This window comes from Xylocopa sonorina, chromosome 11, assembly GCF_050948175.1.
Source record: "Xylocopa sonorina isolate GNS202 chromosome 11, iyXylSono1_principal, whole genome shotgun sequence".
Taxonomy (NCBI): Eukaryota; Metazoa; Arthropoda; class Insecta; order Hymenoptera; family Apidae; genus Xylocopa; species Xylocopa sonorina.
Window position 1 is genome coordinate 9,724,052 of NC_135203.1, and position 14,076 is coordinate 9,738,127.

General features: G+C 52.6%; 1 protein-coding gene across 2 annotated transcripts in view; it reads right to left on the minus strand.

Annotated features, from left to right (window-relative positions):
- Window positions 1-14,076, minus strand: part of Bbg (PDZ domain-containing protein big bang) — a 38,122-nt gene that overhangs the window by 11,650 nt on the left and 12,396 nt on the right. The window contains exon 6 of one of the 2 annotated variants that reach the window (XM_076903993.1): window positions 1,675-1,749. The exons of the other annotated variant lie outside the window; for it this stretch is intronic. Within the exon in view, the coding sequence (XP_076760108.1) occupies window positions 1,675-1,749 (75 nt within the window). The remainder of the gene's footprint in view (window positions 1-1,674; window positions 1,750-14,076) is intronic. 2 annotated transcript variants of the gene reach the window in all.

Consider the following 14,076-nt stretch of genomic DNA (forward strand, 5'->3'; position numbering starts at 1 on the left):
CCTCGGCTAGACAGCGAATATTCCATAGCCAGAAATAAGATTCCAGAATGCGGAAACATTGGCATTGAAGCCGACTGCGCGTCGTACGTGCCTCGAGACGCGATGACGCGCTCGCGGCCCGTTCCCGCTCGTGGGAGCGGCTCGCGAAGCGGGTAGGAAGCGAGTCACACCTCGAGAATCTTATCCAATTAGGTTTTTTACGGGTAACCGATGCGTCGATGCTAGTTGGAAAAGAACAACCCTATTTCACGATTATATAACACGGTCCGCGAGCGCCGAGCTTACGTGTTATCCCGATATCGATTCGACGAGCTTCGATAGCCGAGCGGTTTTTATTTGCGCAGCCACGTACGGGTATGTACACTACGTACAACAGGCTTCCTCGTTTCTTTCGAGGCGGTTCGATCCCGTCTTTTTCGCGACGTACGCGGAGTCAAGTGGAGCGGCGATCTTCAGCCGTTTTCTCGGAATTCGCGGACGCCCCGACTCCGGTTTTCCTGGAAATTTCGTACCGCGTTGCTCCCAATCTACTTGCGCCGCGAGCTCGCAACATCTAGGCGGCGATACCGTATCGGCCGACATCGAACGGCTAGAGATCATCTATTCCCGATGATCGACCAATACTTTTATCTGGCTGCTCGAGCAGCAACGTCGGTTCCAGCGTGGCAGTCTCTCTCCTTTATCTGGCAAATTAACAATAGACCGCGGTAACCAAGTCCGATAACCGGGGGGACGAAAGGGAACGCGACGGTGACTAACGTCACCTTCGCGATAAAAGGCGAAATGAGGTAGGCGACGGTCGACCAGTTCGAAATCGAATCGATTCTTCCCGTTTCGAGGCCACCGACAAGTCTCTCCATTTCGAGAAAGAGAGAGAGAGAGAGAGAGAGAATTGGACACCGCGTCGTCGTTCGCGACGATCGAACGATCCTCCGAGCGATCCTCGAACGAAACTCCCCGCTCGCCTCGGGAAAGGAAGAGAAATATGCGCGGAATGAGAATCGTGACTCCGACATCTAAAAGATAGCCCGTTCCTCGTTGTTCGTTTTTCGTCCCGGGACGTTCATTACCGTTCCCGTGCGAGTTCGTGACACGTCACGAGTATCTCAATGTGAAGTTCGCGAGGCACGATCGAGGGCGAATTCTTGCGGACTTTCACCGGGCGAAGGACGGGCCATCGCGTCGTAAACCGGCGAGCGTTCTCGCGGCTTAGCACCATTGTTGCGCCGCCTCGCCGGAGAACGATCCGCCGGTTACACGCCGTCCGCTTTTGCAAAAATCCATTCCGCTCGCTCTCATTGTAAAAGCGGGAGAAGCGGTTCTGAGAACGGAATGCTGCCGCCTCGAGATCGCCACGGAAATCGAGCCACGGATGAGCCCGGGAATAAGTGCACAGTGGCTACGAGAGCTATTCGCGCGCCATCGCGATTATTCTACTCTTTTCTTCCGCGCGCGCGCGCGCTTGTCTTTATTATCTTGTTACGCTTCTATTCGCGCACGAATCTAAAAACGGTAATAACGATAACGAGAATGTGCATTAAATTTCCATCGGCTGATAACACTTTTTCCGCGGAGCGGCGGAGTCATTCGAAAGTATCGGTACGCGGCGAATACCTTGCGTAGCCATTGTACATGCCTAAGGTTATCCAAGTAATAACGGGAAGGTAACCTTACCTGCGTGGAGATTTTCAGCGATGGCCCCGGGGAAGCTCGCGGTTCGATTTGCGTTGTCTACTTCGTCATTCCGCGCTGGAAACAAGAAAGATGACGGAATGAGTCGACGATAGAGTACGGGAATAGAAGTAGCAGCCGCGTACGCCGCAACGTGATTCGTGCTATCGAACGATACTCGAGTAGCGCCAGCCACGTTTCCACAGCTTTTCCCTGCAGCGATTGTCGCGGGCGACCTACGCCTCGGCGTATCGTGGATGACGTTTCAATTAAGAAAAATTACCGAGCTGCGGCTCGCGAAACGAAAAACGCGCCAGCACACAAACAGAGCAGCGATAATGAACCGAGGTAACGGCTAGGGGCAGCTAGTGGACACAGCTGCACGGTTGACTCCAGTTGACCCGACGTTTATTAAACATCAGATACGCGGAGCAGAAAAGACAGGCGCGCGATACGCGTGCACTGTGCACCGAGTTGGCGAAAGATCGAGCTCGAGGGAGCGAGTTTCCCGTTTTTCGCAACGTCGCGTACCGAGCCGGAGTATTTCCCTGCGCAGCCCGTCGTCCCGCTCATTCACCAATAAACGGAATACGCGGAAGACGAAACGTGCCACGGGGACTCCGACTGGACTCTTGCTCCTAGCGACCTTGATCGCTTAATGAACGTTGTCTGCGCGCAGATCCGTATCTACGCTTCCCCTCCCGCGGCGCTAACAAACCTCTGAACTCGATCGCTATTAATTAATCCTGCGCCACGAGCGCGCGGCCGTCCGACGAACGGCCCGGCAGGAAAGTGAATTTGATTGCTATAATTTCGGGGCGATATTGTAAATAGATTCCGATAAATTATGGTCCGATCGTCCGAGCCCAACGGGCGACCTCTACTTTGCAGGGGTTCGGAGCCGCAATTAACGAGGACGCCAGTCCCAAGGTTCTCCCCGATGAGAATCTTGCTGCGGAATGCGACGTACGCGATGCAATAAACTGGAATTAACTTTATCGTCCGATCGCTTCCCTCCTCCTCTTCCTCTTATTTTCACGATTTTCCTCGCGCGCCCTCCTTGCCCCGATGATTTGCTTTCGAAACGAAACACTCGAATCATTCGCAACACCGAGCCGAATACCGCTAAGTGGTTTGAACGCAGGACCGCGAGGACAATCGGATGTTTTCGCTCCACTGGCCCTGAGATTCGAGGAACGGTCGTGGAAAACGTTCGATCGAATCGACGGGGGCGGCGTAACGGAGGCGAGGCGGGGTCGAATACTTTTGCGACGCAAGTAGATTCAGCCGAGCGATATCGGCCGTTTTACGAGTTGTTGCGGTGCATCGTAAACCCGCGACGTTGCACCGCGATGGACGCGGTACGCGTACACCGATCGACCGTTAAAATTCCGTGTCCGTTTCAATTTTATGCGCAGTTTAGTCCAAGTCGTAGAAGTTATCCAGCGGTATTTGGAAAAATTTGAATGGCGCGCTTGAGAATACCGCGTCGAGTGCTTTCCTGGTTTCTGGATGCTGTAGCCGGTGGTTACTGGCCGTGGCGCGGGGCCAGCGGTATGCTCGTGCCGCGACGATTAAGACGAGCATTTTTCGGGGGACATTTTTCAATGGCGATCGAACGGGAAGAGGAGCCTCGACGAAAGGGCAGGCGGCGGGAAGTTGACATTAAGGGTTCCGACCGTGGGGACCGCGAGGCAGCAACCGGGGAAAGAGAGAGAGCGAACCAGTCGAGGAGCGGCGAACAGGAAGAGGACAGGCCGGCCAGGAAAGGGAGCGGAGCGAGAGGGAATCGGAAGGAAGGAGGGAGGGCTGGAAGAAGTGGAAAGAGAGAAAAGAGAGCAACGAGAAATAAGAAGAGTGGTTCTCCTCTCCGGTCTAAGAGGTTGGGAGCGGGTGGCCTTGAGCAGGTCATCACCTCCGGCTGCGGTGCTGATGCTGCCCGCGCTGGACCATCTTAACTTCTTCTTCTTCTTCGTCTTCTTCTTCTTCTTCTTCTTCTACTTCTTCTTCTTCTTCTTCTCCTTCTTCTTCTTCTACTTACTCCACGGACCCTCTGTTACTCCGCTGGTCGCCTCTACTTCGCCAACCTCCTTCACCCTTCTCCTTCCGTCGTCCGCCGTCTCTCCAGCTTCCCACTTCATCTCCTTCCTCCTCTTTCCTACCGTTCTCCTTGTCCCTCTTGGTCTTCCTTTTCATCTTGGACTCTCATTCCTTCCCTCTGCTTTCTCCGTTCCACCATCGTGCCGCCGTCCTTCTTCCTATGCACGCTCTTTACACTTTTCCACGGACCTCCAGTGCGCGGCGCACAGAACAATCCGTCCGAGCTAACTCCGCGGCGAGCGAGCGGACCCACGAGCGGTGTCGAGAAGTCGAGAAAAATCCCTTTCGAGAACGCGACGATAACGCGTCGGAATGTTGTCGTTGGGAACAGGGAGGTGTTCCTTAACGATTTCTCGATCCGCTCTCGAAGAACACGCCACATCGTTCGAGCCGCATTTCCCCGTGGTTGTCGCGAACCGCGCACTCGATCACGTCGAACCTCGCCAATTGTCGAGCGGAACGCGAACACTCGCCGCGTCGCATAGCAGGGGAATCGCGCAAATTGAGTTTGACAAAGCGGATCATCGAAGCCTGGGCTTTTAAAGACGTAATAATAACTCTGGTCTGGTCGCGTGAAAATTCGACGTCGATCTTGCCAACACCGATCGAGAACGTTTCGCGAGTCGACTGACTCGCAACACCCGCGGCACGCTACGCGCGCGTACAGCTCGTGCCCGCGGTCGTTTCACGCCGAAATGTATCTCTCGCCTCGTTCCTAACCGTGACACGATAATTCCCGTCGACTAATTGCCGAACGAACCGGGTTGGGAATCACGCAAATCGAGTTTGACAAAGTGGATCGCCCGCACCGCCCCTTGCACGTAATGGTCGACGCGTGGCTGCGGCGTCAGCTTTCGCGCGTTACGACAACGGGACGAGATCGTTTCGGTACGAAATCGACAGGGAAACGCAACCGGTGGATCGGCCTCCGTGAGCCGGTGTGCAACGGCTTAAGTGAATGAGAAAGATAAACATAATAATTACGGCAAATTGCGGGCTGCCGCTGAAAACGGCATCACGGCTGACCGAGACGATGCGTGCGATGGAAAGGGAGAGAGAGAGAGAGAGAGAGAGAGAGAGGGAGAGAAAGAGCCTCGACACCCTTGTGCATGTGCACATTGTCGAATGAAATCAAAGTGAACCTTGAATCGTTGCGTCGTCGATACTTTGTTTCGTGGGATTCGAACGAGGGAAGGTGTACCAGCGAATTGGCGGCCAAATTTGATGAAGGAGCGGCTGACCGGAAGTGAGGTGCTCGTACGCGTGGGTCGATGCTATTGAACGTTGGTACTGTGTAAACAGCTCCGATAACAAACGATGCCTACACTCCCACGAGCTCGTTTGAAGCTGAGAACGGTTCGAGGGCTTTCAGATGAGATACCTGTTACCATCCTCCCTGTTTCTTCTCGTTCGCAGAACTTTAATCGAAATTCGCGACGTTACTTTCCAGCTCGTTGAGCAGAGAGCGCTCGCACGCCGATGGCAGGCGTGTCGCGTGGGACTCCTTTAATCGTCCACTCGTTTACGGTGCGTTCGCGGGCAAGAAAGTGCGAACTATCCGCTATAACAGCGTGCACGTTTGATGTTCTGGTAAAAGCGTGTATTACGGGCCGACGTAATTCCCATAATACAGTTCGCGGCATGCGTGGAGGCACGGTGAAATTACCGCGCCCGTAACACGGTCACGATGCAAGCCAACGTAAGCAGCGTCGCAATTATTAGCTCGTCATTAATTAGCACGTATTCGATTGAATCGTGAGAACGGGCGGCCAATTACCTGGATAATTACGGAATTCTCTGATTGAAAAACGCATCGACTGTTAACCCTTTACCCGGCACGCACCAAGCGTCGCGGATTACCAGCGGGGATATAATGATAAAAATCAACGACCAGGTGCAGTTATTAGTTATCAAAAGTGCCACGATCATAATCGCGCCCGTTACGTAAGGTAATTGCAAGGTGCGGTTTCAGATTGTATCGATAACAACTTTTCCTAGTTCGATGTTTCGTCTCGTGATTATGGTTTCGTATGATAGTACAAAAAATATATCGTACATGCGATTGACTTACGGTGACGTTGATCTATCGAACGCGCGATAGCCTCGACCTAATAACTTCCAAGTGGCGCTTAACCCCGAAGTTGCGATTCTTTCTTCGGCGCTCGAACAGAATCGGTATCCTTTCGCTAGGTATTTCAGAAGAACGATCGATCGATTAGAACTCACGCGCTGCAACAAGTAGATGACGATCGTACGTCGACAGCCCTTGCATCGGGGTGGCCGCGTGTCATCCCTGGTGGAATGGAAACGATCGCGTTACAGGCGTATCGTTAACGCTTCCGAAATCCACGGTCAAATCTATTCTCGCCTCGAGGTAATCGTCGTGAATCGCGAACGGCCAGCGTGCGTGCACGCGATACACCCGACCCCGGTGAAATAATACTCTCTCTCTCGCGAACGCTCGCGCGGACCAACAGAGAGTGGATCTCGCGAGTTACAGCGAGCAACGAGCAGTAGGCGCCTGGCTGATAAACCAACGGACCAAATCTCGCCAGCGAGCAACAGATCGGGGCCGCGTGTGTCGTGCGGAAATTTAATATGTGCACGATCGTGTACGCACGCACGCCGCCACGCGGAGATGCGTTCGATGAATGAGCTAATTGTGCCTTGCAACGCCGTGCTCTTCTGCTATCTCTTTTATCAGCCGCGTGCGCCGTCTCGTTCGCACTGTCGTCGCCTCCTCCGCGAGGGACCATCGATTCCGACGTCGTTCCAGAGGAGAAAACGCTCGGTGCGCTTTAAATCCGACACGTGAAACGGGGTCGGGCATTCTATCCTCGTCGCGGAGAGCTGAAATGTTGGAATTTGTTGCAGAAATGCACCGAGGACGATTTTTTGCCGAGTAAGGGAGAGAAATCAGCGTGGAGGATCAGAGGCAATCAAGCGTACGCCTGATTTCTCGGAGAAACAACAACGGAACGGGACGGTAAATAGTTCGAGGCAGGTGTAGCCCATCTGCAGTGTCAGCTGCCAGAGACTGAAGCCCTTGGCTCGGTTTACCCTTGAGATTCGAAAAATATCCTCTGCACGAGCGAGCGGACGAGCGAACGGGCGGATGGGCGGGCGGCCGAGCGAGCGGCAGCTGTTGCTGCGCTTTTCTGTGGGTGGCGAGTGAAAGTGCAGCTTCGAGGTCAGACCAGGGGACAAATTGAATTTTTGTAACCGCGCGGACTCTGGGAAATCCGATTAATAAAATCTCGAAAGAGGTTCGCGCCTCCTCGCCGTCCGGATCGCTTCGAACGCGATCGCGTTACGTTTTGCACCCTCTCTCGCGCTTCGCTCGCGAAACGAACGTCGAATGGGATTTAAACAAGAAAATTGGTCGGGACGGTGGTCCAAGGCGAACGGTTTGGAAGTTGGTACGGCTCGCAGCGGAGTTTAGTGGACCCTTTTTTCGTCCCGGAGCCAAGCTTTTTCGTTCATCTAGATGGAAACGCTCGGTCCGGGGGAGAATCTTTTTTTACCCGCCACGCTGCACACTGCACGCTTCTCTAATGCCTCACATCCTGCTACGAAAAGAGTTCTCGCGACGTCGATCGTAACTCAGAGGTCTGCTAATTGCTCTTTATCCGGATTCGAAAGCGGTTTTCTGCTTAACCGCGTTTTATTTAGTGTGATACCGCGATGACGCGAGCAGCTCGTGAGTCAGCCACGAATTATTTGCCGATAGTCAATGATTCACCGGATTATGCGAAACACCAGACTCCGAGAAGCGTGCTTTTGACATTCTATTTCGCCGTTCGAATTAACAGCAGCCTTTGCTCGATCAGACTTTTTGCAACCTTCGCGAACGAATTGTTGCGCGATCACGACACGACATAAGTGGTACACCGATATACTGTCCGAGCTATTATCGCGATTGAATTGATTCTAGGTTGGTCGCGCATAATTTGCGAAGAGATATTATCCTCGTCTGGAGTGTGCGCGTCTAGATCAGGCGCCGCTATTAAACCCGCTCGTTTAACCGATCGTCGAAAAGGAACCTTCGCCTTGATCCCTTGCTCGGCGCTATTAACACCGGAACGCGACTTCCTAAACGTAATTCGCGCGAAATACCTTCTTCGACGTACCAGTTGAACAAATACGACGAAATCCAGACAGCGGTGGAGTAAATATTTAAATACCTTCTCAGTCACGTATCAAGCGGTTCCCGTGGAACATTCGGTAGCTGCGGTTCGTCGAACAGTAACAGGAACCCTCGGGACCAGTCGCTTTTAATATCTCCCGTGTTCGTCCACGATTTTCGAAAGGAGACAGCACCAACTCCCGCCGACGAATCAAACACTTTGCAAACCGTGCGTGTCACGTACACGACAGAGAGGTCTGCGGTCACAGTTCGACTATGATCCCCGTTCGATTTCGCGACTCGTAAGTATTGTCAACTTTTCACAACTCTCGTCCGCCAGTGTCAATATCTTCGACTCGGTACTTTCAATAGAAATACAGTCTGTTTACGGTTCCAAGACCTTCGGCTTCGGAAATCGCTGCGATTTCACGGTTAGATAGCTATCTGCAGGTTCGCCGATTGTCCGTGAGTCAATCTCTTTCGCGAAAACTCGCGAAAAACCGTGAATCGTTCAATGAAATTTTAAACACGCGCGAAAATACCAAGTGAGAATGGAAAAATGTACGGAGACACGCGGAGAAAGGTGATGCGTTAACGACGCGAAATTAATGGACAAGTATTTTGACAAGTGTAGAGAAGGAGCGCGAGGCAAGTCGGACGAGGACCCTCGGAATGTTTTAACTCGGAGCGTCGAGAAGAGACTGGCGAACGCCTTTCTGCCTCTGCCTGGGACATCGCTGGGCATCCCTTTCCACCAATGACGAGGCTTCCTTACTGGTCTCACGGCAGAGACCGAGGTACCTTTACTCTTGATAGGTTACCTTCGAGTTAACTCGATAGGATCGTAAACGCGCGCATGCTAATAAATCACTCCCTCGATCTCGAAAATCGCTAGGATTTTTGGACGAATCTTGGTAGCATCGTCTAAAAAGAGAACCAGAATCATCCTTTATTTCTCTTCGCAGTTTGTAAATGTATTCTGCGCAATATGTTCGATTAACGAATAAACGATTGTAGAAGCATCACTGTAAGAGCCTCTTTCTTTCAATCCTGTCCATCTCTGTTATTCGAGATTGATTTTTCGACAGCCAATCTAAGAAAGCAGCTAGAAAGAAACGAGCGCCGTTCGAATTCAAATTCAAACAGCGTGTCAAACGATGTCCGAGAGCGTCGGATAACCAATGAGATGATAGTCCGCGAGGGGCGCGATGTATCGTTCCGCCGCGATATATCGATCGTGCGAAACAATTATTGTCAGTTAAGCCGGGCGTGCGATATCTGACGCAGGTCAGAAGTGTATCGGATCGTTTTAGAAAACGTATTCTCTCTCCCTCTGTCCGCGGATAAAAGGAACTTCTTTCGGTTGGCGGTGTATTATTGTCCGCGAGCGAGCGCGAGATCGAACGTCGATAAATCCATTTCGATGGCCGCGGGGCGCCGTGCACGCACAATGCCGCGCTCTCCGCGCCATCGGAGAAAAGTATGTACGTAGACCCGCGGTTACACGTTCTTTCCGACCTTGCCCGCGTCTTCTTCGTTCGCTGATCGCGCGTGACCCGCGTCCTCTTCCTTCTCGCGATGGATCGCGGGTTCTCCTCTTATCGAGAGCTCGATCTCGGCCGTGTCGCGGTTTTCGAGAGGACGGCCATTTAACCTTACCAAACCCGGGGAACCGGCAACGCCGTGACCCCACCGTGCCGGTCTACGTGTCAGGGCGATATTCTTGTCGGCGGATTTTTCCGCGACGGAACGCCTGTCCTCTTATCCGGAGTTTCATCTACGGTTTCGCGCAGAGAACGGTAATTTTAACCTTACTAAAATTCGGGGACACGCAGCGCCATTCGAGTTCAGGCTTCGAAACGGTTCTCCTATGGAGATTCGCCTCTGACGTGACATCATAAGCTCCATTTCTTTCGCCGCGGTTGTCTAACCTAATAGACCGGGGGAATTATAAGAGGCGGCTGGACGCGACGGTTCGAATATATCGGGGGATTTCGAAAGGATAATCGTGCATGGGACTATTTCGAGGTTACGATGGAAAGCAGCGTCCGTACGAAAGGCTATCGATGATGTATTATTCAACGGCTGCGATTCTTGACCACGTGAACGAGGAATTTCGAAGGACCTACATGCGCAACACTGTTACCGATCTAGCATTGCAACGCGGAATGTTTTACAGGTATGTGCATACGTATATAATACCTTAACGTCGCATGCGTCCCGAGTTATAATTTCGTTTTGTCGATGCGCGGCGGTTCATAAATGTTTCATGACCGCGAGATTGCATAGAATCGTCCAGCAACTGCGTTTCGGAAAGTCATAGGTGCGTTCGTGAATGTTGATTAGCATAAGATTGTTTGAAGTAGAGTGGCAAAGTACGGGAACGTACGAGAGTTAGTCTATATATAACCAATTACTCTTTTCGAAATAAAGAGACGTCGAATCGATCCTTCGACTGAACGCTGATACGAACAAACTTTGATTCGTCTGTTTTACTGAATATCATCGTGACTTCCAGGGGAGACAGAGGAGTTTTAGATGTAATTGGCGAGCGAGAACGAGCGACCTTGTCGAGGCAAGATCTCGTCCGCATTCGCTATTCCATAGATCGTCCTCGAGGCCACGAGGACGGGTTCGCAATCTCGTCTCTTACGCTCTTGCGTCACGTTTATTTCCTCAAACCACAAATTCCCTCGTAACGAGAATTCTCTCCGTTTAAAACCTTACACACCTTTCGCGCTATACGCACTTTTTTTGACTAAACGATCACGATAGCCTGGAGCGCCCCCAGGACTTGACCATTACTGACGAATGCATCGCCCCAGGGCGATTGGAGTCGAGTGGCCGTGAAAAAAGAAGTTAGCAGGGGTAATCGAGGGCTCGAATTTCCTCGAAGTTCACTGTGCCAGTTCGTCTTTGCGTCGAGGTCGATCGCCAGGCTTTTTTTGCAGACACTTGGTCGCACCATCTTACACTCTCGCTCGTTCACTAGGATATTCAGAGACAGACGGGACCAGATGGTTCCTTTGTTTTATTCGCGGTGTTGCTTCATTTTCGAACGATCGCGCACTCCGAAAGGAACGGACGCGTCGTTTTGGAAAGGAGCCGCAAAGTGCTTAGCCGTGTTCCTGTTCGTGGCGCAAAACGCGTCCCGCGCAAGGTTACGACAGAGCCGATTGAGTTTTCACGTTATTCGGTAACACGTAACGTGTACGAATTACCGCTACCCGGGATGCATTTGCATGCGCGACGCGCCGCGTGCTCCGATATCCCTGACAATGACGAACGTGACGCAAATGGCATATGCATACTTCTAAAGGCCGGCTCATTGTCACGCAACGTGTACAAGCGTTTAAATTGTAACCAGAATTTTGTGGCTGTCGAACGGGGTCGTCGTCTGGGTGGCGAACGATCAGAAACACGCCGGTTAACGGGCTCGCGAATACGAATTGCTCGTTTTTGGAAGGCCTCCCATCGCAAAATTCCATTAGCCATCTCTGCCGGCGTGCACCGTACAGGGAGAACGAATTCGAGTATCCGCGATGTTATAACGTACGTTCCGGACGGACATCGATAGGCTGGTTGCAGCGATGGGTACGCAAGAACGGAGAGAACATGTAAAATCGCGTTCGACGCGAATCGTTGAGAGTCAAAGTTGACCGAAGAGAAAAACAGCGTGTCGGCCGCTCAAAGGCTAGTCACGCGCCGTTGATTAGTTGGCGCAAGAATGTTGACTGTGCAAAGTTGCGCGTGGGAAACCGGAGCGTACGCGTTGTGGAAGACCGCTGCGAAACGGGAAAAATCGCGATCCGTTGATAGCAAGCGATGCACCATCGACGCCTTGTTCGTAACGGGCGATCGGCGAAACAAGATCGCGCCGGTAACAAAACGCTGAAAACGAAAGTCCCCGCGATATCGTTCCGCCCGATATGCAGGATGCTCAGCTAGGAACCGCTCCGTCCACCGGTCCCCGTGGAATCTTTCGAGGTAACCGGACGGGTAGAGCCTCACGAGGTGGTCGTGTTCTAAGACGTGCGCGCGCGCGCGCGCGCGCTCACGAACGCGACAAAAAAGAAACCGGTCGAGCTTCTTCCGTTTCGCGAAGAACGGGGGAACGTGGAAGGGTCCTGCGAGTTCAAACTTGGCGCGAGCAGCTCTATAAATGTAGAAAGAGGGAGAGAGAAGCCGGACCTCTCTGGTATCGGTGTGGAATGCGAGAATCTGCACGGTCTCTGCACGAATTCCTCGCGCGCCCCTCCGAGGACTGCGCGAGAGCAGTCCTTCCAATTAGAGCCCAGCACCGGCGCGGAGTCCAACGGGATCTCCGCGATCCCATCGTGCAAGCTCCGTTTCCGAGATAACAAACAGAGCTGTTATAGGCGTGAAATAAATATCGTTCGTTCAGCGGTTTATCCGAGGTCAGATCGAACGCGCGAACATGCGCGCAAGATCGCGTTCTCTATCGCGCGGCCGATACGCCGTCTCGCGGATCTATCGCTGCCGCTGCTGCGAACCTCGAGCGGCCAGGTAACTTTTTCACCGATAAAGCGTCCTGAGCGACCGAGTCGAAGGTTATCGACGATAACTCGTCGTCCTCGCGGACAGCCATCGAAAGAAACCGATCTTTTCCCTGTGTCTAACTGGCATCCGAGTAATGTCACCGCTGTAAGCGGCGGAGGACATTCCGAGCCGTGGAAAAATCCTGGCTGATTGGCACTGAGCGTGCTTGCGCGGCGGACGCGTTCTGGATCGCGCGATTCGCCGCTCGACCATCGTTTTCCCGGATGCTTTGGTATCGTTTAAAGCTTACAGATCAAGAGAGCCAAGTTACTGCTACACGGACGATAAGTCTGTCGGGTCGTGAATCTCAGCCAGAACGGTACAATCGCGAAGGAAGGTCCCCGGCGGTCGAAAATTGCGGCCAACTGAACACTCGCTGGACGGGCGATCCACGTGAAAATGCCTGGAAATCCACGCGCATGCCTCGGCTTTCTGCGCGTATTCTAACGAGGATTCAGACACGCGCGTTGTCACGATATTTCGAGATAGGGGCACGTGGCAGCGGATCAGTATGCACGCAGGAAGTCCCTGGTGAACACCTGTGGCAGAAGGAGCTGCCGCTGGCGCGTACGCGGCGTCTTTCGCGAGGCGGCAATTACGCATTCGTTTGAATGCGAACTGTTTTCCACGGCCGTCCATACTAATTGCATCCGTGCACCTTGCTCGATGTTTACAAACATCGTTTCGCACGTGAAATAATCGTAATTATGCTCCCCATCGTGTGCTCCAATTTCTCGTCCCGAAATCGCGGTTACCCGTTCAATATCAATGACTTCGTTCAATTCCACGCAGCCTTTTTGTATCGCGGAGATCATCGAGAAGAAAATATAGCGGGAGAACATCGAGCGAGCATCGCGATAATGCCGGTTCTTGTCGAATCGGATTACAACGGCGTCGAAGCAACGAGGACGGATTTGCCCGGTGAAATCGTTCTACCCTCGTTAGAACGCGATCCTTCGAATTCCTCGGGGCACAGGGCAGCCATGTGTTTGCATGAGTTCAAGTATGACTTATCGAAGCTAATCGAATCGATGTCGGTGCTCGAGCACCTTCCGGGTTGGCGCATTGGAATGTTGTCGCTTCAATCGGACATATTGGCCGCACGTAGGCGCGGAGCAGATCCTTTCAGACGCGATTGCCTCCATTCTCTATCGGGCATAATGACGAGTGTCGGTTTTTATCCACCCGGCCGTTGACTTTTCTTGCGCCCGCTCTTTCGCAACGGGCAACGTAACTTATCTTATTCCCCGAGATATTCGAATGGGCCGATCGAAGAGCGCCGTGCATGCGTTTCCGGGAGGAGGCGCGCGATTCCCGGCTCTTCGATTACCGGCCAAAACGTGTTTTCGCGACGAATTTATTGCACGCACCATTCCAGCGACGCTTGATCTCCCGTGTGTCGCGAATTTATGTCGTTTGCGACTGGTAATTCCACGCTCGATCCTTTTATACCAATCGCGCAACCGTAAGAAACTCGTTGGGAGTCTCCGGTCGACGTCGTTCGGGAAGCATTAACGCGATCATCGACATCTTTGCGCGCGTTCAATTAAATTTAGTGTTATTTAATAAAAATTCTGTATCCGCGGCCGGTAGGTAGCCGTCTGGTTAAAAAGGAAGGA